The sequence below is a fragment of the Pantherophis guttatus genome, chromosome 1 (genome assembly GCF_059756535.1).
Source record: "Pantherophis guttatus breed Tessera chromosome 1, ASM5975653v1, whole genome shotgun sequence".
Lineage (NCBI taxonomy): Eukaryota > Metazoa > Chordata > Lepidosauria > Squamata > Colubridae > Pantherophis > Pantherophis guttatus.
Window position 1 is genome coordinate 179,219,255 of NC_142063.1, and position 27,392 is coordinate 179,246,646.

Sequence of the window (27,392 nt, forward strand, 5' to 3'; positions counted from 1 at the left end):
GAAGCAGAGAATTGGGGATCAGAAAGGGAGGGATTGGGGGGCAAAAGGTCAGTCTTGTCCGCATCGAGTCATGATCCGGTTGCTGTACTCGAATAAAGAGAAGATTTCCTTAAAGATTGGCAGTTTGGAAATTCATTTATTTTGAGATAGCATCGAAGTCTGACACAGACGTTTTCGAGATGGCCGAGTCCCTCTGTGAGCCAACCCCAGTCCAGACAGTTCTACAAGCAAACCTGAGAGCCCACTACGCTCCCGTCCCTTCGAAGTTTGTACAACGCTATGAACACCGGCAACGAGTACAAAGAGAAGGAGAACTGGTCAGCGCATATGTGGCTGCCCTTTGAAAAGCCGCAATGCATTGCGACTACCGGGATCTAGACGACGCACTCCTCGAACAGTTGATTTGTGGCGTGAGAGACACCCGACTACAGAGGCACCTACTAGCAAAGGCAGATTTGACATTAGCCAGCGCGCTCGATGAAGCCAGAGCACATGAAGTGTCCACTAAGGCTTCCGAAGCGCTACAACGGCCACAGCCGAGCAAAGATGGCCCGAAGTTAGCCCCTGTCCATAGAGAGGAGGCGCAAACCAGTACAGAGGAAGAGTCAGACGAGGACGTCTTCCACACGGACAAAAAGAAGAGCGAGCGAAGTCGCCGCCGTGAGAACTGCTCGAGTTGCGATGAAAATCACGAGAGACAGTCCTGCAAATACCGAGACGCCATTTGCAGGCGCTGTGAAAAGAAGGGCCATCTGGCTAGAGTCTGTAGAGTTCAATTTCCTCAAATTAACAAGTCACGTGACTATCACGACCAACCAGAACCGACACATTCAAACCAGCCAACCAGAGATGGTGGCGCGAGAAAACGGCGCGAGAATCAAAAGCGAGAGACCTACAGCACGAGAATTGGCCAAGCCAGCACGTCTGCAGAGGAAAAGGTCTACACGAGAGTAGAAAATGAAGGGAGACCATGCGACATGGAAATCAACACCAGGTCTACCCTGTCAATCATGTCCTGGGCTACCCTTAAATCGCTTCTACCGAAGTTCCAGAAAAACCAGCTGTAACAGCAATGAGTTCACCTCCTCGACTACCAAGGAAACCGAGTTCCTGTGGAAGGCGTGGGCATGTTCCGGGTCACCTACTGCGAGTTCCAGAAAGAACTTCCCCTGACCATCGTCAGCTAGCCGCTGCCAAGTCTCCTGGGCCTAGCGTGGTTTCGAGCCCTCGGCATGGGCTTCACGGGCGTCCACAGCATCGGCGGACCATCTCTTAAAGAAAGCCTCCTACATGAATTCCAGGATGTTTTTGAAGAGATGCTAGGCAAGTACGTGGGGACCCCTATCTCTTTTAATTTAGACCCTAATGTAGCCCAAATTAGGTTAAAGGCAAGACGAGTACCATTTGCCCTAAAACCAAAAATAGACGCAGAACTTGACAAATTAATCAAACAAGGGGTGCTAGTTCCCATAGATCACGCTAAGTGGGAAACCCCAATAGTCACGCCAGTAAAGTCAGACGGATCAATCAGAATCTGCGCTGATTATAAATGCACTTGCAGCATGTGTGGGGGAGTATGTCTTACTTTGGCTGAAAATGGCATGTTGTGTTGCTCATTTCTTAACTCAACATTTTGAGCTATTATCAATTGTTTATTTGATATGAATTCTTCTACAAATCAGTTAAAAAATCAAAAGACCAGGAGAGTGCATTGCAAAAGAACCTGAAAGGATCAGAACACACATGAAAAAGACAGAAATAACTAGTATCATTGTGCTACAAAAAATGGTGGGATTTATATTATGTACATTTTTTATTTAAATACATTTTTTAAAAACTTGTTGTGCATGTAGTTCTTCTTATCCTCAGAGAGGAGATACATCCTCTCCAAATCATGAGAATAGTTTTCTTTTCCAAGTTACTCAAACAAACAAAAGAAAAAAAAGGCCCATTTGATCTCCCTCAACAAACTCTAGTTCATTTGAATCAATGAGTCTCTGTTCTAGAAATTGTCCCCTGAAATTGCCTTGAAAAAAGTATTGCTTGTAACACGATGCTTTCAATTGCACATATATGTATTTTCCAAATGAAAAAAATGTTGAGAATAATTTTATGTGCAAATCTGTGAAGGTTTAATTGTATATAAGCTAAATTGTATATAAGCTATATTAGTTAAAATGTATATAAATCAACTGGTGTTTAAAAAATTAAGTTGTAATCACTGTATTTCTCCATCTGGCATTGGTGAATGAGGTTTGTCTTACTGCTCCTTGATCCTATTCAGGGGTCATGTCTATTGTTTATGCCAGGGCAAAAGTTCCCAATATAAGATCAATCTTTTCCCCTTCACTATTCTTGCAATTTATAATTCAAAATGTGCAAATATAAGCAATATATTTGGCTGTTAAGTCTGCTTAATTTCAATAGTAGAATTCTACAGAAACTATTCAGAGCATAATATACATACCACTGTACTACTATTGAAGAATTAGGGCATTTGACTAGATCAGGCATCTAAAGCCCAAATGATTTCATAATTCTATCTTTCAGAATTTTCTTTCCAAACAATGGTATGGGGAAATTTCCAGAGACACCAAAAATTGGAAGATCATTCTGTGCCTTTTCCTTTTCCCTTTAATAGGATGTGGCTTCATTTCCTTCAGGTAAAAAAAAAATGCCTTTTATTATGAAGTATATTGTCCATATATGAGTGAATGTAACCATGGCACTGAAAAATCTGACTTATAACCATTTTTACACTTATGACCTTTGCAGCATCCCCTTGATCATGTGATCAAAATTCACATGCTTCATAAATGATCTAGACGAGGGATTGAAGGGGAACTCGTCAAATTTGCAGATGACACTAACTTGGCAGGAATACTGTATTTTCCGGCATATAAAACGACTTTTTAACACATGAAAATCTTCTCAAAAGTCGGGGGTCGTTTTGTATGCCCGGTGTCGTTCTCCTGTAACCAGGCAGACCAGCCTGAAAGGCTCTGACAAGCCTTAAATGGCTCTGGCGATCCAAGCTCTGACGATCTGCTAATCAGGCAACTCAGCTGGGATCACCAGAGCCATGGAGAAGGGAAAAACTTTTCCCCCTCCAGCTTGCTTACCTTAGCTCAATGGTTGGGGATCAAACAACCCTTTCACAGGGGTCACCTAAGACAGTGGTCACCAACCGGTGGTCCTTTGGTGGTCTGCGGAGAAATTTTTGTATTTTTGCATTTTTGCAGGTGGTGCAATACAGAAAAACGAGCGCAGCCCTTGCCATCCGGAATGAATGGTGCTGTTGTGGCGGTGGGGGAGGGGGCGGCAGAAGTGGGAAGAAGCGGTGTTTGCGATGGCTGGAAGCTGTGGGAGTGAAGCACTACTTTCATTTGTATGGCAACAGCATTCCGCCTTGGTATATTTGTGCCAGCCAGTGGCGCAAGGCAGCCCTCCTCTCCTGCTGCCTGGGACTCAGAGTGGTAAATGGCATCTGATCCGGAGAGCAGCTGGATTTTGCTCTCTAATCCGGATGCCAGATCGGCCCCCTGCAAGCTCTCATCTCTTGAGGAGCGCTCCCTGAAGCGGGGCTGGAAACTTTGGTTGGGCTCCTTGAGAGGAGAGCTTGCAGGGGGGCGATCTGGTGTCTGCAATGGAGAGAAAAATCCGGCTTCTTCTCTCCGCTGTAAGAGCTGCATCAGGATTCCGCCTTGGTATATTTGCGGCACAAGGCAGCCCTCATCTCCTGATGCTTGGGACTCGGAGCGGTAAATGGTGACTGGTCCGGGGAGCAGTCAGATTTTGCTCTCCATTGCGAATGCCAGATCAGCCCCCTGCAAGCTCTCATCTCTCAAGGAGCGCTCCCTGAAGTGGTGCGGGAAACTTTGGTTGGGCTCCTCGAGAGACGAGAGCTTGCAGGGGGCCGATCTGGCATCCGCAATGGAGAGCAAAATCTGACTGCTCCCCGGACCAGTCACCATTTACCGCTCTGAGTCCCAAGCAGCAGGAAACGAAGGCTGCCTTGTGCCGCAAATATACCAAGGCAGAATCCTGATGCTGCACTTTCAGCAGAGAGATGAGGGCTGCCTTGGCCATCGGCTGGCGCAAATATACCAAATATACCATGCAAGCTCATGCTGCACAAGTTCAAGTAGTGCTTCGCTCCCACACTTCTTCCGGCCCTCAGTCTCTCAGGGAGATGCTTGATTTCCTCTCAGCCCCAAGACACTGGCTGGCCCATGAGATGAGAGAGAGAGAGAATGAGAGAGAAAGAGAGAGAATCAGAATGAGACAGAGAGAGAAAGAGACAAAGAATGAGAGAGAGAATGAGAGAGAGAAAATCAGAATGAGACAGAGAGAGAAAGAGACAAAGAATGAAAGAGAGAGAAAGAGAGAATGAAAGAGAATGATAGAAAGAGACAGAGAATCAGAGAGAGAGAGAGAGAGAATGAGAGACAGAGAAAGAGACAGAATCAAAGAGAATCAAAGAATCAGAGAGAGAATGAGAGAGAGAGAGACAAAATGAAAGAGAATCAGAATGAGAGAATCAGAATGAGAGAGAGAGAATGGGGAGAAAGAGAAAGAGAGAATGAGAAAGATGGGGAGAAAGAGAATGAGAGAGAGGGGGAGAGAAAGAGAAAGAGTGGGGGAAAGAAAGAATGAGAAAGAGAGGGGGAGAGGGAAAGAGAATGAGAGAGGGGGGAGAGAGGGGGGAGAGAGAAAGAGAGAATGAGAAAGAGTGGTAGAGAAAGAAAGAGAGAGAGAGAGAGAGAAAGCGAAAATGAGAGAGAGAGAAAGAGAGAATGAGAAAGAAAGAGTGGGAGTCAGAGAGAGAGAGACAGAGAGGAGGGAGAGTGCCTGAAGGACCCCATCCCGTACTGAGAGTCCAGGTGCTTCAGCAAGCGGCGCACTGGATTCGTATTAGTGGTCCGCGAAATTTAAAATTATGAAGTTGGTGGTCTCTGAGGTCCAAAAGATTGGGGACCCCTGGCCTAAGACCATCGGAAAACACATATTTTTGATGGTTTTAGGAATAACTTTATCGTTGGGGGTCACCACAACATGAGGAACTGTATTAAAGGGTCGCAGCATTAGGAAGGTTGAGAACCACTGCCTTAGCTGCTTGCCTTGCTTCGCTTGCCTGAATCCATTCCATCAGCAAGCAACTCCCTACCTGCAATCAAGCAGGCAGGGAGTTGTGGACTTCAACTCCCAGAATTCCTCAGCCAGCAAAACAAAGTTGGCTGAGGAATTCTGGGAGTTGAAGTCTACAAGTCTTAAAGTTGCCAAGGTTGGAGACCCCTGTTCTATTGGGTAAATTTTTTTCCCCTTTGGGATCTTTAAAAAAAAATAGTTAATTGGGGTATTTTTTAGTTCTTCTTTTTTAGACCTAGCCATTTAAAGTTTAGGAAGTTTTAAATTTAGCTTTCATATAAAAATAAAAATAAAATAAAATAAAATAATATTTGTGCAGCTTTCTGAGATTTAGTGTGTTTCTGTACTATTTCACTCTAACTACACAAACACACAAAATCTCACAAAGCTGTATGTGGAATTTTGTGTGTGTAAAATATGAAAGTTGGTTTTTTGGGCTTTTTGTGGCTGTGTGAGGTTCCTGCTTGTTGCAGGGGCCATTTTGGGTCTAGCACAGCTGCTTTTACATTGTGGATGAGCCAGTTGTGTTGTGTTGTGTTGTGTTGTGTGTGTGTAAAGTGTGAAAGTTGTTTTTTTGGGCTTTTTGTGGCTGCGTGAGGTTCCTGCTTGTTTCAGGGGCCATTTTGGGTCTAGCATAGCTGCTTTTACATTGTGGGCGAGCCAGTTGATGTTTTTTTAATTTTTATTTGGTGTGCATTGGAAGAGGGGTAGTCTTATACGGTGAGTATAGCCCAAACCCTATATTTTAACAGGAAAATTCGGGGGTCGTCTTATACGCCCAGTCGTCTTATATGCCGGAAAATACGGTAGTCATAATCCCAGAAGATAAACTCAAGACCCAAAAAGATCTTGACAGACTGGGCCTTATCTAACAAAATGAAATTCAATGTAGATAAAAGAAAGGTTTTACATCTACGCAAAAAACCCAATTGTATAGGTATAGACTAGGTTGAAACTTAATGCCAGTAATTGTGAGAGGGATCTTGGAGTCCTAGTGGACAAACACTTAAATATAAGCCTACAGTGTCCAGCAGCTGTCAAAATAGCCAATGCAATCCTAGGCTGCATTAAGAGAGAAATAGAATCAAAATCATGTGAATTTCTAGTACCACTTTACAAAGCCTTAGTAAGCACCCTCTGTTCCCGCTCCATTTGCGTGATTAGAGAGCAAGCACGTGCACACTACTCACACAAATGGAGCTGTTTACACATGTGTGCCTGCCACTCACCCCACCCCACCCCCAGCCAGGCCTGGCCATTGTTGGGGACCACTGTCCCCTGCTCAAGCAGGAGACTGTTGTAGACAAAATAACGGACTAGAACAAGCTCTTCAGTGCAGGAAAGAGTTTATTTGCACAAGGTTCAAACAGTCCAAAGACAGCGAAAAAGTCTGAACAGTGATGGCTTCTTCTGGCCATGTATTTATACAGTTTAAAGGCAAAATTATTACAGAAAGTGATGCATTTCACACGTAGAAGCTACCCTTTAATCTATCTCTAGGAAAGACATAACAGCCCTGTTCCCACAGGCTCAGGTTCTCAGCTCCGGAGCTCAAGACATAATAAAAGAGGAGATAAGGGGCTCAAAGGCGCCTTAAGAGCAGTAAAGAGGACAGTAAGGGAAGCAGTTTTTCTTCTCTAGGATATACATGACATTTGGGGTGTAATAAACAGTAAACAACAGGATGTATCTGTTTAGGGTCAGTTTGCCCTTTTACAATGCTGTACCTACGTCAAATACCGTTTGTCATCTCAGCACCTTGGCACGGAAGAGGCACTTCTGTCTTGACCAAAGATTTGGATTTCTAATATTTGAGTTTTATCCCAATACCGAATCTTAGCCTGGCTCATACCCCCCTTTGTGACTCATCTGTTTATCCAGACGAGTCACACCATAGGTCCTCTTCCTGCTGGAGCCGTTTGTAATCCCACATAGCCATCACCTGAGCAGTTGTCTTACGTTCCACCAGCAAGGATAGACTTTTAGAGATAGTTTTAACAAACAGAGGTAAAATACATGGGAGAAAAATACACCCTGCAGCTATTAATCCCACCAGGCCAAAAATGGCCTGCAGGCCAGGTAACCTTGGCCACCATCCTGAAAACATATCCTGTAAATTAAGACCTTTGCAAGTCTGGACTGGCACATGAGCTATTTTAACCATTTTGTCTGTTATTTCCTTAATAACTTTTCCGCTTTCATCAACTTCTATACAGCAGTTAGTCAAATTAAACTTTCCACATACCCCTCCTTCCTTGGCTAACAAATAATCTAAGGCTAATCTATTCTGCATAATATATGTCCTTGATTTGACACTCTCCCTAGCTAATTGAGTAAGACCTTTTACAGTTTCGTTGGTGATGATTTCAACCACCGCTTGCAGACGAATTAAACGGTTCAGAATGTATATAGGGGTCTGATAGCCATACATGCCATCTTCCGCCCATGTAGCCGGTCCATAAACCTCAATAATTCGCTCTGCAGGCCATTCTTCACTCCCCCAACTACGCTGGTTACCTCCAACCCTAACTTTTCCTATTGCAGATGTATCTACATGTCTTCTTTGTCTTAAGTTTCCCACCTCATCCTATACCGGGACACCTAAAACCTGTCGAGTTTCAAGGGGAAGCAAAAAGAATCCTGGTCCAATTATTCCCAGGACACAAGCTCCACACCAAGATTTTGGTAGAACCCCATATGCCATCTTACCACATATCCAGTATAGTCCATCAGGAGCCAGCCATTCAAGGGTCTGATTATCTGGATCCTTTAAAAAGGATAACCCGTTTACTTTAAACAAGGCCATTTCATCAGTTCCCTCTGTGGCATTAGCTCCTGACCACCATACCTTACTTTCCCATTTTCCGGTACATATGAGGTTTCCTACCTGATAACAGCCTGGCACAATTTTTCTCTGAAAACAAACATTCCCTACCAAACTAGTAGTCAAGGTCCAGTCTCCATCCTTACCCTTATTATATGACAGGTTACCTTTCTGATCCATTTCTAATATTTTGGAATAATTTAATTCCTTGAGCTTCCCATGGCCATTTTTCTCCCAAGTTAGTTCCTCCACAAACAAAACAATTCGATACATTCAGAATGTGGGCTATGTCTTCTGCCAATTTGACAAAGGTATTTGTTACATGACTAGGAATTTCGGGTATTTTCAGCTTTTCCATTTCAGATAATATTACAAGGGGACTTCTTCAGTATTTATTACCAAATAATGTACTAGCACCTCCTCTATAATTTTCACGTCCCACTCTACCTTACAGCTTATACATAAAACACAATCAATACAGTGAGTGCAACAACAACACTCACATGCACAATTACAAAACCAACACATTTAAAGAAAATTTTCTTTTCTGTTCTTTTGCATCAAAAGGCAGCTTCCAGGGTGTCCTAAGCAAGGACTTCTTTCATCTGTAAGAGGTTCACACTCCGCAGCCGGTTGGGGAAATATTAGGAATCGGAACGACTGAGAAATCAAATGGGCCCTGGTTGTCCACAAAACCATTGCTTATATCTGTAAAACACAATAATCAATAAAGCTACTACCCCAATTACTCAAAGTGCCCACACCCAATTTTCCTCCCACATGGGTCCGCAATGATCTTCAATCTCTTGTCAGGATCCAAGTTCCAGACTAATTCAAGAGAGCAGGTGCTCCATCCTCTTTTTAGCTTACAGCGGGTTACATCAGCAGATATACATCAAGGTAACCTATATATAGAATACAAACGCTTTCTTTAAGCACATTCAAATGTCAGTTTTGTTGGATGTTGTTTGTCCACGGACACTTTCCAGCCGGTGTCAGCTGCTGCCTTGACTCATGTCCGATGGATCCATGATTTTGATTCTGCAATCTTAATAGCAAGTGGAGAAGTCATAATACCAATAAAAGATCCCTTCCATCTTCCACTTGGTCCCCAGATTCAAATGAGTGACATTAAGTTACTAATCTAGGGGGTACTTATTCCATCACATATTGTTGGAATCTCTCAATTTGCTTATTAAGTTCTTGTACCATCTCCATATTCCAAACCCCCCCCCCTTTACGACCTAAATCAGGCCACCTAACATACATATTTACCTTATTTTACCTTTTTCTTTTTAAATGGTTGGGTGGAATAAACCTCCAATACCTGTAAACAATCATGCTCAGAAACAGACTCCGTAGGCAACAAAGTTGCTAGATTTAATCGGTTAGACACCACCAGACACACCTGTGGATTCTCACTCCTAATTGCCTGATATTTTGTCAGCCTTTGCCCACTAATCCACAAATGTCCCTTAGTATCCAACACAGACTGCTCCTCATGAGGGGAGTGCATGAGTATAGGACAAGAAAAAGTAAGTTTATTACAATTCTGAATCAATTCTGCACTTGCAGCCAGCACCTTCAAACAGTGGGGCCAGCTTTTTGGGCCCCCCCTCCAATTATTTTGACAAATAGGCTCCAGATTGTTGCCAACTTCCCAAAGGCTGGGTAAGTACCCAGAAATATTTCTATCGGTGTTTACGTACAAATTCAAAGGCAAATTCGATAAAGCCAGAGCTTTTCCTGTTCCCCCTCCCCATCCAATTACAGCAAAAGCTAGCTAGTCCTAAAAAGCTTCTCAGTTGTCTTTTTGTTTGGGGTTCTGCCAGCATTAGGACCGCCCTTTTCTGCTCTGGTCCTAAAGCTCGATGACCCTTATATTGTATCCCAAATATCTAACTTTCCTTTTCACCAATTGAGCTTTCTTTCTTGATACCCAATAACCACACTCTAGTAACAAATCTAACATCATCGTGCATTCATCTTAGTATTCTCCCATCATAAATCCTCTGTCAGTCCTGTTGATCCAAACATCATCAACATATTACAGTATTGTGTCTCCTGGTTGTTGAGGCACATAATACTGTAAGTCTCTAGCTACCGCTATTCCAAACAATGTGGGGAAGGTCTTAAATCCCCGAGACAGCCGAGTCCCAGTATATTGCATTTTCATTCCTGTGTAAGGATTCTCCCACTCAAAATGCAAACAGTGGCTGGCTTACGGGGTGAATGGGAATTGTAAAGAATGCATCCCTTAAATCAACAACAGAAAACCACTCAGCCCGGGTGGAATTAAACTTAACAGGGTATATGGATTCAACACGGCTGGGTGTAAAGTTACCATGCCCCGGGCTGTGAGACCCATCTAACTGTTTAATTGGGATAATTGGAGTATTCCAGGAGGACTAAATAGGCACCAAAAACTCCGCCTCCAAATCTCTGAATGCTTTCATAAATAGCACAAATAGCTTCCCAAGAAACGGGACGCTGCCTTATACTCACAGACTCCACTCCAGGTTTTAGTTCCACCCCCACTGGAGGGTGACGAGCTGCAAAACCCGGCAGGTTATCCTCAGCGCACATCAAACAACCTCCAAATCTCCTCCGGAGAATGCCTTATGGTCATTCTCTAACTATCTTCATCAAAAGAAATTGTTGCCCCTAATTTGCTCAGCATATCCCTGCCTAGCAATGGAATAGGGCACTCAGGAATGTACAAAAATTCATGCTGGATTTCAGCTTCCTTAAAATCACACATCTCTGATTTCAAGACCTGCCGCCCCATGGCTTGCCCTGATACCCCCTGGACCTGAATTTTATGGGATCCGGGGGGCTGCAATCTGCTTATTTACAACTAATCTTCCTGCTCCCATATTTACCAGAAACGTTCTGTACTGACCCCCTATTTTCATTGTAACTAATGGCTCAGGCGGGGGTTCTTCCAAGCCTGGTCCCCCTTAATCTGACCAAGTCATGTCTGCCAATCCAATACTTTCCGCTTTCTGCTGCCCTGCGCCCTCTCCAAATCCTCTACCGAAACCCCAACCTGAATTTATACTCAAACCTCTCCTCTGTCCTCGTTCTCCCCTTCTCCCTGCAAACTGCCCACGCATCCCTGACCCAAAATCCGCTCTCCTCATCCCTCTACTTCTCACCATCTGTCTTGGGCATTCCTTTTCCCAAGTAATTCCTTTTCCCAAATAATTTTATTTCTATCCCACCCTTCTCCCGAAGGACTCAGGGCGGTGTACAGCCTATTTTGTTTAAAAAACAAAACAAACACCAGAAAGGAGAAAAAAAGTTTTAAAAGCATCTCTTTTCCTCTTTCTCCCCTCCAAAGGAAGGGGGGGGAAAAACCCCTTGCATCCCACTTTGCAGTGCTCCTGCCAACAAATCAGCCTATTTATTCATCCGTGCCTCCTGCTCTTTCTTCTCCACCTACAGCCCCTACAGCCTCCAAATCCTCCTCCTCCTCATCATCATCATCCCCCTCTCCCTCACTCTGACTGCTACCTCTAGGCGAATGACTCCCCTTGACTTTTGACTTCACGCCAGGATCACTCATACGCCTCTGATTTCCTCCTCCGCTCCCTCCAGCAGCCCCCTTACTTTTCCTGCCTGCTCAGATACACATAACCCGACTGTTTCAGCCCTACATTGCAATAAATCCTCAGCTTTTTTCAACAGGGCTCTCACCCATTGATCAATATATTGAAATTGATCAGGATATTTATCCTGATTCACTACAATCACTCCCCACAACTTATCCACTGTTTCTTCCCTTAACCATCCCTGAGGGGGAGGGGGTCAGCCCATCTCCCTTTGTGGCCACACATGTTTACATAAGAATTTTAATTGATCCTTTGATCCTTTCGGATAGGAAGGGTTGCTAAAATACTTGTCAAAACCTTTTAACATGCATGCCAACGGAGTATTTGGCACGCTCTGAACCCCATCCCTTCTACCACACTGCCGTCGACTCATAGCCCCGGAAACTCACAGCCACTAATGAGAAATGCGACGGCTTAACCACCCACACAACCTGACATGGACTTCATTAGGGTAGCCTACCCCGAGTCCGAGGGAGTGATCAATTCCCTCCTTCTGCTTTCAAATGAAGCAGGTACAATTCTTTTACAATATACTTACTTAAAACGCTCCCACTCCGTAGTTTCCTGGCCAGGAATTTGTTCAGACCACCTTTCCTGCACCGCAGGGTTCTTGGACTCGATCAGAGCACCGTCGGGGCCATGGGGGTATCGCGGCTGTCTCCCGGAGACGTATCTCCGCGGTGCCTGGAGAATGTTCAGGAGCGACCTCCCGATGGTCCCGAGGGGTCAAAACGGTCCTCAGCGAAATATCGCCTTGCCCCTAGTCCCGGCGGCGTCGCCAGCTGTTGTAGACAAAATAACGGACTAGAACAAGCTCTTCAGTGCAGGAAAGAGTTTATTTGCGCAAGGTTCAAACAGTCCAAAGACAGCGAAAAAGTCTGAACAGTGATGACTTCTTCTGGCCATGTATTTATACAGTTTAAAGGCAAAATTATTACAGAAAGTGATGCATTTCACACGTAGAAGCTACCCTTTAATCTATCTCTAGGAAAGACATAACAGCCCTGTTCCCACAGGCTCAGGTTCTCAGCTCCGGAGCTCAAGACATAATAAAAGAGGAGATAAGGGGCTCAAAGGCGCCTTAAGAGCAGTAAAGAGGACAGTAAGGGAAGCAGTTTTTCTTCTCTAGGATATACATGACATTTGGGGTGTAATAAACAGTAAACAACAGGATGTATCTGTTTAGGGTCAGTTTGCCCTTTTACAATGCTGTACCTACGTCAAATACCGTTTGTCATCTCAGCACCTTGGCACGGAAGAGGCACTTCTGTCTTGACCAAAGATTTGGATTTCTAATATTTGAGTTTTATCCCAATACCGAATCTTAGCCTGGCTCAAGACCCTATACCACTTCAGACAAATGGCTTCCAGTCTCTTTTTAAAAGCCTTCAGTGATGGAGCACCCACAACTTCTGAAGGCAAGCCACTCCTGGTTTATTGTTCTAACTGATTTCATAGACTCTAGGATTCTGTGATTTTAAGTCATCCAGTGAGCTTTTGTTGTTGAGAGAAGACTAGAACCCGAGTCTCTCCATTCCTCATCCCCACTGGTTTTCATAATAATTAATATTTATATAAATTTGGTGTAGAGAATTCACCTTTGAAACTCTAGCTTTATAAACCATTGCCTAAATAATAAAGTAATTTGAAACTAAGCTGTATCATGTATCTGTTTTAGCAATTGGCATTCTGGTTGAAAAATCAATTCACAATAATTTTATAATATTACGTTTAATGTTAAATTAAAAGATGTTTTTCAAACCAGTCTCTCCAACTTAATTCTTTTGGGAATAATTAATTTATTATACACTATTTGCTTCCTTTATTCAGGAAGAAGCCAATAGAAAGGAGCAAAAAGATGGTCTTTTACTATGCATGGTTCTTCACTTCACCATTTGTGGTCTTTTCTTGGACTGTCATGTTCTACATTGCCTTTCTCCTTCTGTTTGCCTATGTCCTGCTGATGGATTTCCAAAAAGAGCCTACCATGCTGGAACTGATTCTCTATGTGCTGGTTTTCATCCTGCTTTGTGATGAAGTGAGACAAGTAGGGAGTGCTTAGAAATCAAACATGTTTTATTTGCAGGATGATTATTCAAGTTCAAAAAAGTTGTTTGATGTTCATATCTAATTGCTTTCTCCCCATTGCATCTTGATTTTCACACTGTTTCCAATAAATTTTTTGAAATGCTGTCTATATCATTAAGTCATAGACTCCATATGTAGTTTGAGACTGTGATTTTCCACATTTTCCATAGTTTCCTAGTTCATAAACTTATCCAGGTTTTATGCTTTGTTTGTAAATGAGAACTCACAGTTCTAGCTAGAATTAAACTAATAAAACTAGAGAAAAATGCTTAAACACTGTAGTTAAAGCCAGCACGAAATGAAAATCATGCTGGTAAGTATGATTTCTGAAATCCTTTTGGAATAACCATGTTTTTATAAGCCTCCAGAATGCCATTAAGGAAGTGGTTATTTTTGCCCTTTGGTATATATGTCCTGCATAAGGGGAGCATCCCCATAAGTGCCTGCCTTTGCATCCCTCTCATTGGATTTACCAATATGAGAAGACTCTTAATAAACACACACTATACATTCTAATCAAGCATATTTTACTTGGTTCTGCCATATTGAACTTTATAAATTAGCAACCAAAGAATTGTACTTGGACCTAAATTAATCAACTAATACAAGATCCATAGTAGTGGGTGTTAAATGATACAAATGGATTTGCCCTATTACATAGACCTAGCCTTGAACAATTCTAAAATTATTGCCAGCATTTTGAATTGTGTCAGAGAAAGATATAATATAGGCCACCATTGCTACGTTCTAGATCTGTTGTGATTTCTGAAAAATATTGAAAAGTGGTTCTGAATGAACACTGTGTAATAAAGCCACTATAGATGCAATTAAAGAAAATGGAACTATGAAGATGTGTGACTTTAATCAGGAATAAAAAGGTGCTTGTTTCTGTAAGATTGTAAGATGAAGTTGAGTTAGGTAAAAATCAGATTTGGTAGCATTTTTCCTTTAGAAGTAAAGACTAAAGAAATAAAGAAGTAAAAAAAAGGAAGAGGAAAAGAGGAAGGAAAAGGAGTTGCTAAAGTGAGAAAAGAAAAAAAGGCAACAAAAAGCAATGACTTCCAACTTCTTTCGGTGCAGTAAAATACATGATGCAGTTATAATATCAACATTTTACTTATCTAAAATTGTAAATCTAGCCATTTCTACAACTATGATTTAATCATAAAAACCCAAAATCATAGTTTCATTTTTCCCCTTTTGAGCAGAAAATCCAGAAGCAGTTTCCAAGTGGAAACAAAAAAACTATTTACATACTTTTCCCCAATTACTGCAGTTAACTTTGCCAAGACTGCCAATTCCATTATCTTTTCAATCCATTCTTCCATTGTGGGAGACTCTTTCCTTTTTTGAGCATATGATTCTTGCTGCCAATTTTTCCCCCATCTCTTTATGGTAGAATTTTTTCCAACTAAGAAATTTTATTAAAAGACATAAGTTTTTGTGCAAGTACACATCTAGATTTGTTGCAGGGTCTGATTCCCATGTTGGCATTATTGTCCTATTATTTCTTGTTGTTTTTGAGAATCTGCTTAAGGTTGGGTAGCAGTCTGTGCGCCTGAGAAAGTGTGATATCATTGGCCAATGTAAGTTGTAGTTTATTCATAATTTGAGTAGCTTGTAATTTGAGTAGCTTATTTACTGTAGGTGGAAATCAGTGGTGTGTTTTGTTCTGTTTCTGTTGTAGCGCGGGAATAACGAGAGGCACAAGCAGGCTAGTAACAACAGCTCTTTAATTCAGGGTGAGACTTCAGCAAAAACTCACAGGCAACAGTCCTCTTTATATACTTTCCGGAGGCAACCCAGAACCAATCAGGATTCACTATGCATTTGAATTTCCCGCACAAAATAGATACATACACAACACCCCTCCCTTCCCAGAAGGCACTTATTCTATCTATTTACATATTTACATACAAAATCACGCAGGTGACCAGGGCGTGTCTTAATCCTGGTTGACCTGCGCAGTTCAGTTGTTGGTGAGGCGTCGAGCCGGTCGGAGGGACCTCTCGTCTCTTCCGGCTCTGCCAATGGAACCTCCTGGATTTCTCCGGAGGTGTGGCTATCTCCGGCTGGGAGTGTCGGCTCGCTGGGGCGGCGCTGGAACTTAGGGTTGCCAGATAAGTATTCCGGCTTACTCGGGCTTGAGGTAGCTGTGTCGGGGAGACTTGGATAGTTAGGACACGAGTTTTCGTTTGGTAAACGTTTATGCAATTGATCTATATGTCTCCTCCAGATTTTACCATGCCCGATATCAACTGTGTATGACTTTGGACCAGTAATTCCTATGATGGTTCCTTCTACCCATAAGGGCCCATTGGTGTAGCTTCTAGCAAAAACTAGTGATCCTACTTCGAAGTGTCTTAGTCCTCCCCCTTCCCCCTTGAAACTATCGGAGGAGTAATTAGGATGCAGTCTGTCTAGAACGCATCGTAGCTTTCGGCCCATTAAAAGTTCGGCCGGGCTGCGGCCCGAAGTGGGGCACGGGGTGGCATGCTGTACCACTAAGAACTCATCTATTCTAGCCTGCCAGTCCCCTGCATCAAGTCAGGAGAGGGCTTCTTTGGCCGTTCTTACAAAACGTTCAGCAAGGCCATTAGAAGCTGGATGAAAAGGAGCAGATAGTGCATGTCTTATGCCTAATTCGGCTAAGTAGCCTTCAAATTGAGTCGCCGTGAATTGGGGCCCATTGTCGGATTCCAGGGTGTCCGGCAACCCGTGTGTTGAGAATAGCTTTCTGAGTACTATGATTACGGCCTCAGAAGTGGTCGATGGCATTAAGGCAATTTCGAGCCACTTAGAGTATGCACCTACAATAATTAGTAAGTTCTGGCCATGGAACGGGCCAGCGAAATCTATGTGAATCCTTCCCCACGGTCCCTTTGGTTTTTCCCATTCCCGAACTATGGTGCTATGGTGCTATGGAAGGATCTGGGCGGGACTCCTGGCAGGGCCTACACTTCCCCACCCACTCAGTGACATCTTGGTCGAGGTGTGGCCACCAAACATAGCTACGAGCTAGGCCTTCCATGCGAACAACCCCAGGGTGTCCCTCGTGCAGCATCTCTAGAACCCTGTGCCATAATCGCGAAGGGATGACCACCCTGTCACCCCACAACAAGCAACCCCCCAACATTGACAGTTCATTTTTTTTGTTAAAATACAATTGGAAATCACCACCGTCCACCTTGGTAGGCCAACCCCCCGTCACCCAGCCCATTACTGTGCACAAACCAGAGTCTCTGGCAGAAGCCCTCGCCACCTCGTTCGAAGAAATGGGGCCCAGGGAAACAATGTCAAGCAGTAAAACCAGGGCTTCTGGGGTCGGGTTGTCCAATAGTTCAGGCAAGGGACATCGGCTGAGGGCGTCAGCATGTCCTAAGGTTTTGCCCGGCCGGTGGAGTAGTCTGTACGAATATGCGGCCAAGAAAATGGACCATCTGGTCATCCGGGGGGAGAGAGCCGCCGGGGTCGGTTTATCTCCAGCCAAAAGTCCCAAAAGAGGCTGGTGGTCTGTAATGAGTTCAAAGGTGCGGCCAAACAAATACTCGTGAAATTTTTTGACCCCGCTACAGCCGCTAGTGCCTCCCTATCTAGCTGGCTATAGTTCCTTTCAGCACTAGACAGAGTGCGAGAGTAATAGGCGATGGGCGCCTCTAACCCATTCGGCAGTCTATGGCCTAAAACCGTGCCTACGCCAAAGGGGGAAGCATCACAGACCAACACAAGAGGTAGTTCAGAATTGTACTGAATGAGGAAACTGTCCTCGGACAAAAGTCTCTTGACTGCGTTGAAAGCGGTCGCTTCTCGCTTGCCCCAAACCCACGGAACGTTTTTTCCAAGGAGCTTGTGCAGAGGCTCCGCAACGGTGGCTTTGTGTTTCAAAAACATCGTATAGAAATTGAGAAGGCCCAGGAATGCCTGCAGCTCAGATTTTGACTTGGGGGTGGGTGCGCCTTGGATGGCCCTCACTTTGCTCTCTGTGGGGTGAATGCCTGTGCCATCAATTCTGTAGCCTAAGAACTCCACTGATGGCACTGCTATTCTGCATTTATTTCGTTTGAGTTTAAGTCCCGCTTCTCTGAATCTGATTAGGACTTGTCTAACCCTTTGGCCCAACTGAACTTCGTCTTGGCCACTAATCAAAACGTCGTCGAAATACGGGACGACACCTGGGAGGCCTTGTAGAAGGCGCTCCATAGTACTCTGAAAAAGTCCTGGGGCGATGCTGACCCCAAACTGAAGCCTGGTGCATTTAAAGGCACCTCTGTGAGTTACTATTGTCTGTGCTTCTGCCATAGCATCATCTACTGGCAGTTGCTGGTACACCTGTGCAAGGTCTAGCTTCGCGAATAGCTTGCCAGGGCCCAGGGAGTGTAGTAGATGGTGGACTATTGGAACCGGATAGGCACTCTGCTGCAACGCCTTGTTAATCGAACACTTATAGTCAGCGCAAATTCTAATTGAGCCATCCGATTTGACTGGCGTAACTATTGGGGTTTCCCACTTAGCGTGATCAACGGGAACTAGCACCCCTTGCTTAATGAGCTTGTCGAGCTCCGCATCAATTTTGGGCTTTAAAGCAAAGGGAACTCGCCTTGCTTTCAGTCTAATTGGCGCTACGTTGGGGTCTAAATTGAACAATATAGAGGTCCCCACGTACTTGCCTAGAGTCTCTTTGAAAACGTCCCGAAACTCGTGGAGCAGGGTTTCTTTCAGTGATGATCCGCTGATGTTGTGAATGCCCATGAAGCCCATGCCGAAGGCCCGGAACCATTTCATGCCCAGTAGACTTGGTAGGGGCTTGCTAACGACAGTCAGAGGCAGCTCTTTCTGGAACTCGCCGTAGGTGATCTGGAACGTGCCCACGCCTTCAACGGGAACTCGGTTTCCCTGATAGTCGAGTAAAAGGATTTTCTGCCGGGACAGCTGGTTCTTCTGAAGCTTGGGCAGGAGTGCCTTGAGTGTTGACCAGGACATGATCGATAACGTAGACCCGGTGTCGATCTCCATTTCGCACGATTTGCCATCGATTTCTACTTTCGTGTAGACTTTCTCGTCGTCAGTTGTGCTGGCTTGGCCGATTCTCGTGCTGTAGGTCTCCCACTTTTGAGGTTCGCGCCATTTACTCGCGCCGTCATCTTTTTTTTTTTTTATTGAAAAAGTTTTCAAATACAATTTCCCCCCCCTTTTTTTTTCCCCTCCCCCTCCCCCTCCCTAACCCCCCTCCCCACCCATCCCCCCCTGTGACTTTTTCGTAACAAAAAAACCCTAATTCATAACAGATTACTTACTCCCTCCTTAAAATACTGACCTTTACTTACTAAAAATATTATAAATATTATAACATCCCCCTTTATCCATACATTTCAGAAAAGAAGAGAAAAAAAAACATTATACTATAACTATTATAAAATAACTTCTAATTTAACATAATAGTGTTTTATATCTATATATTATTACAACAATTCAAAACCACCTTCCACTTTAAAACTATACGATAAATCCTACTTTAATATTTAATCTTCTATATATATTACTATAACATTTCAAAGCGGCCTCCCCATAAAATCTAATTTAACATTTATTCCACTCTATCCATTTCCTCCACTCCCCTAAATATATCACTTAAAAATCCCTTTTCTTAAACTAATCGGTCTGTAGCTAGCTTATTCACCCACTGTCCTGCAAATTTACCATACACAACAATTCTTAATATCTTTAATTCACTGCCCACACTACTTAAAAATATATATATATATATTCCATTATATCTAAATAAAAAAAAGAAAAGACAATAACTTTAAATTTATAGTCCATATAATATCTTCTTTGAGGTCTTTCCACTGGATTGTTAAAACCAACATCCATAATAGGGTAACATAGCTTGCTGATGCAACAGTTTATTCAAGATCTTCAATCATATCTGCCCCCATCAGTAATAAATATCTTCTTATATGTATAAAAGTAAAAACAACCACCCGAGTGACATTATAATTATATTCCATATAATAATAATTGTGGGTTTCATCAGGATTATTAATTTCCATCATCGTAGTGGGTAACAACCGGATCTTCTGCATGCCCCATCATGATTCTCTTGCCTTATGATTCAAGATAATTATAATATATTTATCAACACAAAAAGAAATTTCAAAGTGGATAATTCAAATCCATCAGTTTGAGGCTCTTTCCACGTCCCAAAATTACGGCAATGCAGAGATCTGCCACTATCCTCAGGATGATATTGACCAATATGTCGCCTCCTCTATGTTTTCACATAATCATTCGTATTTTAAAGTCACTGGCTTCACTGTTGCTTGAGTTAGAAATTTCTATTTTTATACAACCTGTTTCTTTTTTTGTTTTCTTTTTGTGGGTTTGACTTCCATCCTGGTTTCCTTTCTACAGATTGTATGTCAACTGGTCGGTTTTCATTCTGCTTTATAGATTGGTCGTGTTGATTTTGTTTTTGTGTCTCATGTTTCTTTTTTATCCCTTGTATATCCGCTAATTGGTTTCCATGCTTGTCCTTGCCTTGATAAGTCATCACATTAAAATCAGATGGCACTTCTCTCAAATTTGTAGATAATCCAGCTGGGGTATCCGATAAATCCAAAGGCAATTTATCTGGTACAGTCTCTGTAATTCGATATTTTCCCTTTATTTCCAGCTCCTTCTGCTTATCCTGTATTATACCTGAAGATGTTAAATTCATGTTCAACCTATTTTGATAAAATTCTTCCGCTCTTTCAATAGTATTTAACTGATATCTTTCTCCTTGATGTCTCAGTATAATACCAACTGGGGCGTTCCACTTATATGAGATATTTCTCTTTTTTAACTCAGACACCAGAAAACCAAATTTCTTCCTTTCTGTTAATATCTTGGGTGGGAGTTCCTTGTAGATCCATATCTTTCTTCCATACAATTGCAAATTAGAATTGAAGGAATTTTGCACAATATTATTCCTAATTTCCTTGTCCGTAAAATAAATCACCACATCTCTAGGCAGTTGCCTTTGCTTAGCAATCCAGGAATTTATTCTGAAAACTCTGTCGATCCTACAAAACACTTCCTCAGGTTGAACCTTTAAAATCCCAGCTAGAATTTCAGAAGATATTTTCCTTAAATCATCTCTATTATTTTCCTGCAAACCTCTCAGTCTTATCGCATATTCTGTAAAATTATATTGTACCATTAGAACCTCTTTTTCAATCCTCTGTTGCAGATTTTCTACATTACCAAACTTTTGATCAGCATCCATTTTAGGTTTTTCTTCTAAGCTATTATCCTGAGTGTTTATCAAATCATTTTCAATTTTTTGAATTCTATTGTCCAATTTATCTTGAGTTTCATCCATTTTAGACTCTAGTAAATTAGTATTTGTATCCAACCGTATCATAAATTCTGAAAAACCATTAACCACTTTTAAAATTTTTCGCTCCAAAAAATCAAACTTAGATTTTACCAATTCTTTAATTTCCTGCTTAAATTTTTCAAGATGCTGATTCACAATCTCATCCCTTCTTTCAATCTCCTCTAAGAGAAATTCTATTATATTAAAATCAGGTTTCTGAGACTGAAGAGTTAAAACTTGTTCCTTTAAGTTGTTGGTGGGGGAATCCCCCCCCTTGCTTGTTTATCTGATTTTGTAAGTTTCAGTGCCATGTTTCCGCCCAGGCAGGCTTTGTTAAAAAGAAAAAAAGAAAAAAAACAAGAAAAAAGACTTCTTTCCAGTCAACAACAATATCAAGTCTCCAGGAACAAAAAAGAAAGAAAAACACAGGAGCGAGGTTTTGTCTACAAATGTAGCCAGTGGTATTTATTCCGCTACATTGTAATAATAGAAAACGGAAGGACTTTTCCTTTCTGCCTCTTCTCCAGCTGCTGCAAGCGCCATTTTAAAAGGCTTTTTCCCCCCCTTTCCTTTCCTCTTTTCTCTTAAATAATTTTTTTAAAAGATAAGTAAAATACTTGCGGTTCAGTATTACAGATCCAGCTCACATTTTCTTTGAGTAATCTGTTAGATTCACAGGCTTGCTCTTGACGCCTGGCTCTGCATTAGCAGAGGTCTCCCAAAGCCCGGAGCAACGGCTGGGGATATGGGGCATCTCATCCGCTCCGTCCCAAAAGAAAAAGAAAAACTTTTGGGACTCTGCAGAGAGTTCTACCCACCCCTGCCGGCTCTATCTCCGTTTCCTCATGGAAATGGAGTTTTTTCGAGCCGCCGTTCCGTTGTGAAGGCGGCTCTGACAGGCAGTGGAAGCTGACGATCCCAAAGGAACATCTGGCGGCAGCCAGCAGCAAACAGGAAGTCTCGCGCCGTCATCTTTGATTGGCTGTTTTGAACGAGCCGGTTCTGGTTGGTTGCGGTAGTCACGTGGCTTTCGACTACACGGAAGTTGAGCTCTGCAAACTCGTGCTAGGTGGCCTTTTCTATCGCAACGCCTGCAAATGGCTTCTCTGTATTTACACGACTGTCTCTCGTGATCCCCGCCACAGCTAGGGCAGTTCTGGTGGTGGCGGCTTTGTTCGCTCGATTTCTTTTCTGTATGGAAGACGTCCTCGTCCGACTCTTCCTCTGTGCTGGTTTGCACCTCCTCTCGGTGGACAGGGGCTGTTTTCGGCCTGTCCTCGAATACGTCTGGCCCGCAGTGGCTTAAGAACAGAGCCCTTTTTCTGTTCGCGGAGAGCCCTTGCATTTCGCTCGCTTCCAGGGAGCACTCGAACCTGGTCAGATACGATCCCCACTTCTCTCGGGTCGGGTCGAAGGGTTTTGGCGGAACGTAGGCAGACATGCCGCGTCTCCGAGTTTGCTAGTCACCCAGGCTGAAACTCCAAACTCTTTTTGGTTTGCCTCTTGTGGCCTCTATCCCACCTTCGTCGCCAATGTTGTAGCGCGGGAATAACGAGAGGCACAAGCAGGCTAGTAACAACAGTTCTTTAATTCAGGGTGAGACTTCAGCAAAAACTCACAGGCAACAGTCCTCTTTATATACTTTCCGGAGGCAACCCAGAACCAATCAGGATTCACTATGCATTTGAATTTCCCGCACAAAATAGATACATACACAACAGTTTCTGTGGTCTGTCTTTTAATATATTCTTCCTGAGAATTGATTTGGTTCTACTGTATTGATTTATCTGTTGATAAATTTATTTTATTGGGTATTCTTTAACAGCTCTATCAAAAAATAAAAGTGATTTAGCATTGAACCTAGCTCTAGTCTAGATGATAGATTTGGTGTTGTATTCTGGTTGAAAACTGGAAACATTAGGTATGCCTGACAATCTGTAGATTCCATATTTAATGTACCTATTATGTACTTTTATGATGACATCAAGGAAATGAACTTCTATAGATAGATCAAGGATGAAATTGATGGTGGGATGGAACCATCCCACCATCATAGTGGAATTTGATGAGAGATTCATAAAGGTTCATGTGATAAGAGAAAAAAATGGGCCATGAGGATTTGGGCCTGTTGAGTCCATATTCATTTGCTAGTGGCTATGCCACTGATTTGCATACACATGTTATTGCTTGTAATGACCTTGGGGGATAAGGGAAAGATATAATGTCTTGAAACAAACAGACAAGAAAAGGAGGTGCCCCCAATGGATCAATGGTCAGAGGAAGAAATTTGGAAAGGACACACCATAATTATTCAGGCAGTTAAAAGTGGTGGCAGGAAATTTGTGCCCTCAAGATACACTTGGGAGATTCTATTAGTGTAGCCTTGCAATAACATAAAATTAGTCATCTAATCATATTTCCTGTCTGGTTTACCTGGGAGGACTGACATTGCTAAAGGTGAGGTAGCTTTGGGTAAATACAAAACCACACATTTGTTAGCAAGATGCTGTTTTGGTTTCAGTGATGATGTGGTTGATGGCTTAAACTACATTTTGTGGGAATTGTTGGTATATAACCCACCATTTCTGCAACAGGAAGAAAAATATTCCAGGCTTCACTAAGGAAAAAAAGGTGAATATTGGTGTTGGGGGATTCAATTCTGAGGAGAACAGAAACTATAGTCTGCAGACCAGGCAGTCAATCTAGGGAGGTATATTGTCTCCCTGGAGTAAAAATTAAAGATGTAACTGAGCACTTTATTAAAATTATCAACACCATGGATTACTACCACTTTTTTCTCCTATAATTGGGAACCAATGACACAACAATGAATCTGAAAACAATAACAAGAGATTACAAACAGCTAGGGAAGAAAGTTAAAGAATTAGAAACACAAGTGGTGTTTTCATGTATACTTCCAACAAAAGCCCAACATCCAATGAGGGAGCAAAGGATTTTAGAAACAAGCCACTGGTGTTGTCAACAGAACTTTGGCTTTGCATTATCTAGATGAAGGGCTAGTAGCAAGGGATGGAATGCACTTCACAAGAACTGGAAACAATATATTCAGAAAACGACGGGCTCATCTTATCAGAAGGGCTTTAAACTAAAATTGAGGGGTGAAGGGCAATCTTCACAATCTTTAGAACCAAGCAAAAATCACTAGATAACCAATCACATAAGGAGGAAGGGAGTAAAGAGAAATAAAAAATAAAAACATAATGAAGTAGAGAGTGATGGAAAACCCAGATACAAAGTAGGAGATATAAGAAACATACCCAAGACCCATAAAGGCCTGAACAGCCTATACACTAACACTCAAAGTTTAGGGAACAAACAGGGTGAACTTGAAGTATTAGTACATGAAGGCAGCTATGATATAGTTGCCATTAGTGAAATATGGTGGAATGAAACTCATGACTGGAATGTACTGAAGGATACAAATTTCAAAAGAAACAGACATAACAAAAGAGGAGGTGGAGTTGCTTTACATATAAAAGGTCACTATATCTCTACAGGAAAACACAAAATCAATAATAAAAACCTCCTAGAATAAAAAGGGGGGAAAATAACATTGCTATAGGCGTATAATATAGGCAACCCAACCAAGCAGAAGAAATAGATGAACTCTTTGCTAACCAATTAACAAATGTCTGTAGGAAACATGCCACAATAGTAATGGAAGACTTTAACTACCCTAATATCAATTGGGAGACAAACTCTGCAGGAAGTGGGAGATCGAACAGATTCCTAACCAACTTAGTGGACAATTTTGTCATCCAAAAGGTAGAGAAGGAAACTAGAGGAAAAACTATATTGGACCTAATTCTTACTAATAGAGAAGAAGTGATAGAGGGAGTTGAAGTTGCCAGAACCTTGGGTGAGATATGTCATACTGGAATTCAATATAATGCAAACCCAAGCAATAGAATATAATCTACCATATTTTTCAGAGTATAAGACGCACCTTAATTTTGGGGGAGGAAAACAAGAAAACAAGAATTCTGCCTCTGCCTACCAGCATCAGGATCAGCGACGTCCTCATTTCCATTCAGATTATGATTAGCACAGATCTTTTTATCAGTTTAAAACAAATCCTATTGCTCTATTTAACTGGAGTGGGTAGGGTGGGGTGGGAGATGATTTTTATGAGGGCAGAAGAGGGACTTGGCACCGAAGGCTCCACTCTCAAGACGCCCCCGTCTTCCTACCTATAGCTGTAGGCGTTGAAAGCCTGGCTTTCTTGCAGCAAGACCCCATAGAGACACAACACTTCAGTCCTCCTGGATGCTGCCATCTTGTAAACATGGTGCTGGGCTTCCTGGCAAGCTTCCTGCACCTTTGCTGTCTTGGTCGGAGCCAAGGTCGGGACTTGGTTGGTGAAGCAGGCACTGCGCAGGGGGCATAAGGCAAGGTCGCCGCCCAAAAAACACTTGCTGAAATCTCCACTGCCTAGAGATCTCCGCTGCCTCCCCAGTTCCAAAAATGGGGCATGCAGAGGCAAAGAAAGAGCATTGTGTTTTCGGGCAGTTCCAGGCAGCGGAGATTGCGGCAACAGTTTTCGGGTGGCAGCGCCTTGCCTTGCACCTCCTGCACAGTGCCCAGCAAGCCACCAGTTCCTTGAAGATGCAAGCCCACTCAGCAGACCCAAAGCCTCCAAGTGGTTTGCACAGACCACCCTCATCCTATGCCGCACGGCAGCCATGGGGGCAGAAATCTCGGGAGGTTAAGCAGAAGTCTGCTGTAGGGAGTGGGGATCTCCAGTCCTCGCACAAGTTGTGAAGGCAGCTGTCAGTACTGCTGAAGCTGCTTCCAGGCAGACCCTGGGAGAACTCGGAGCTCTCGGTGGCTAAAGGGGAAGAAGAAAACTCTGGGCACTTTGAGAACACACACACTCCTGTTACTGGAAGAAGGGGAGAAGGGCTGCTTCTCCTGCAGCCCCACCTTCCCAGTACTTGCACCTTGTGCCTACACTCCTCCCTCCTCAGCCACCTTCTCTTCCCAAACAGTCTTCATGCCCAGAGGGGCTCCATCCGCAGTCGAGGTTGGTTCCCCTCCTTGCTTTCTTAAACTAAACTGCACTGAGCAGCTGGGGGGGGGCATGAAGGAGAAATGTCTCAGCTCCCCACCGTCACTTGGCGGTTTGACCACTCGAAACAGATCAGTGTCGCCTCCGCAGTGACCAGATGCTGCTTTCTCCCAGGATCATTTATCAACAAGTCAGAAAAGCAGTGCAGTTCAGTTTAAGAGAGCAAGGGGGGGAACCAACTTTGACCTTCTTCCAGCAACAGGAGAGTGTGTTTTCTCAATGTGCCCAGAGTTTTCTTCTTCTCCTTTAGCCACCAAGAAGGAGGATGGTGCATGGCTTTGCGAATTGCATTGGAGAATCGGGGAGGAAAACACCGGAAAACGTGATGCATGGAGGCGATGCTCTTCCAAAGCGGGCACTTCTGCGTGGAGAGGCATAAGGCAAGGTGCTTGCCACCCGGCATGCCCCTTCTCCAGACTACCCAGGCTAAGGGCAGTTGGCTTCTGCTCCTGGCCTGTGAGACGGATCTGGCCAGGAGGAAAGAGAAAGTGAGATTGCAGAAAAGGAGGAGGAGGGTGCACAGCTTTGAATTGCTTTGGGGAATAAGGGAGGAAAAAGAGCATTGCCTCCATGCATCACATTTTCCAGCATTTTTCTCCCCAATTCCCAAAGCAATTCGCAAAGCCGTCCACCCTCCTCCTCCTTTTCTGCAATCTCACTTTCTCTTTCCTCCTAGCCAGATCCGTCTCCCAGGCCAGGAGCAGAAGCTGACCACCCTCAGCCTGGGTTCCCTGTATTGCTGTTAAATTTTTAACCAATAATTTCATTTTCCCTTTATTCAATTTAAATCCAGCTACTTTCCCATACTTTCCTATTTCTCACAATAAGGTTGGGCCCAATTCCAAGGGATCCTCTATAATGAGCGCTACATCATCCACAAAGGCCTGCGCCTTATATTCTTCTAATCTTTAATCCTTTTATCTCACTATTTTTCCTAATTCTGTTTAGCAGGATTTCTAATATCAAAATAAATAACAATGGTGACAACGGGCACCCTTGTCATACCCCTTTCCTTATTTGAAAGGTGTCTGTAATATCCCCATTCAGAATTACTTTTGCCCTTTGTAGTTTATATATTGTTTCTATCATTTTCTCAAATTTGATTCCGAATTTCATTAATTTAATTTGCTCAATCATAAATTGCCAATTTAAGTTGTCAAAGGCTTTTTGGGCGTCCAAAAAAAACAAGGGCCATTTGTTTCTCTGGGTGTGCTTCACAGTACTCTAGGGTATCTACAATTATTCTTATATTGTTCCTTATTTGTCTAT

At 43.0% G+C, this 27,392-nt stretch overlaps 1 protein-coding gene across 1 annotated transcript in view; it reads left to right on the forward strand.

Annotated features, from left to right (window-relative positions):
* The window catches only part of TRPM8 (transient receptor potential cation channel subfamily M member 8), a 356,525-nt gene that overhangs the window by 239,158 nt on the left and 89,975 nt on the right, over positions 1-27,392 (forward strand). Inside the window, exons 15-16 of the mRNA XM_087887046.1 lie at positions 2,551-2,663; positions 13,417-13,624. Of these exons, the coding sequence (XP_087743172.1) occupies positions 2,551-2,663; positions 13,417-13,624 (321 nt within the window). The remainder of the gene's footprint in view (positions 1-2,550; positions 2,664-13,416; positions 13,625-27,392) is intronic.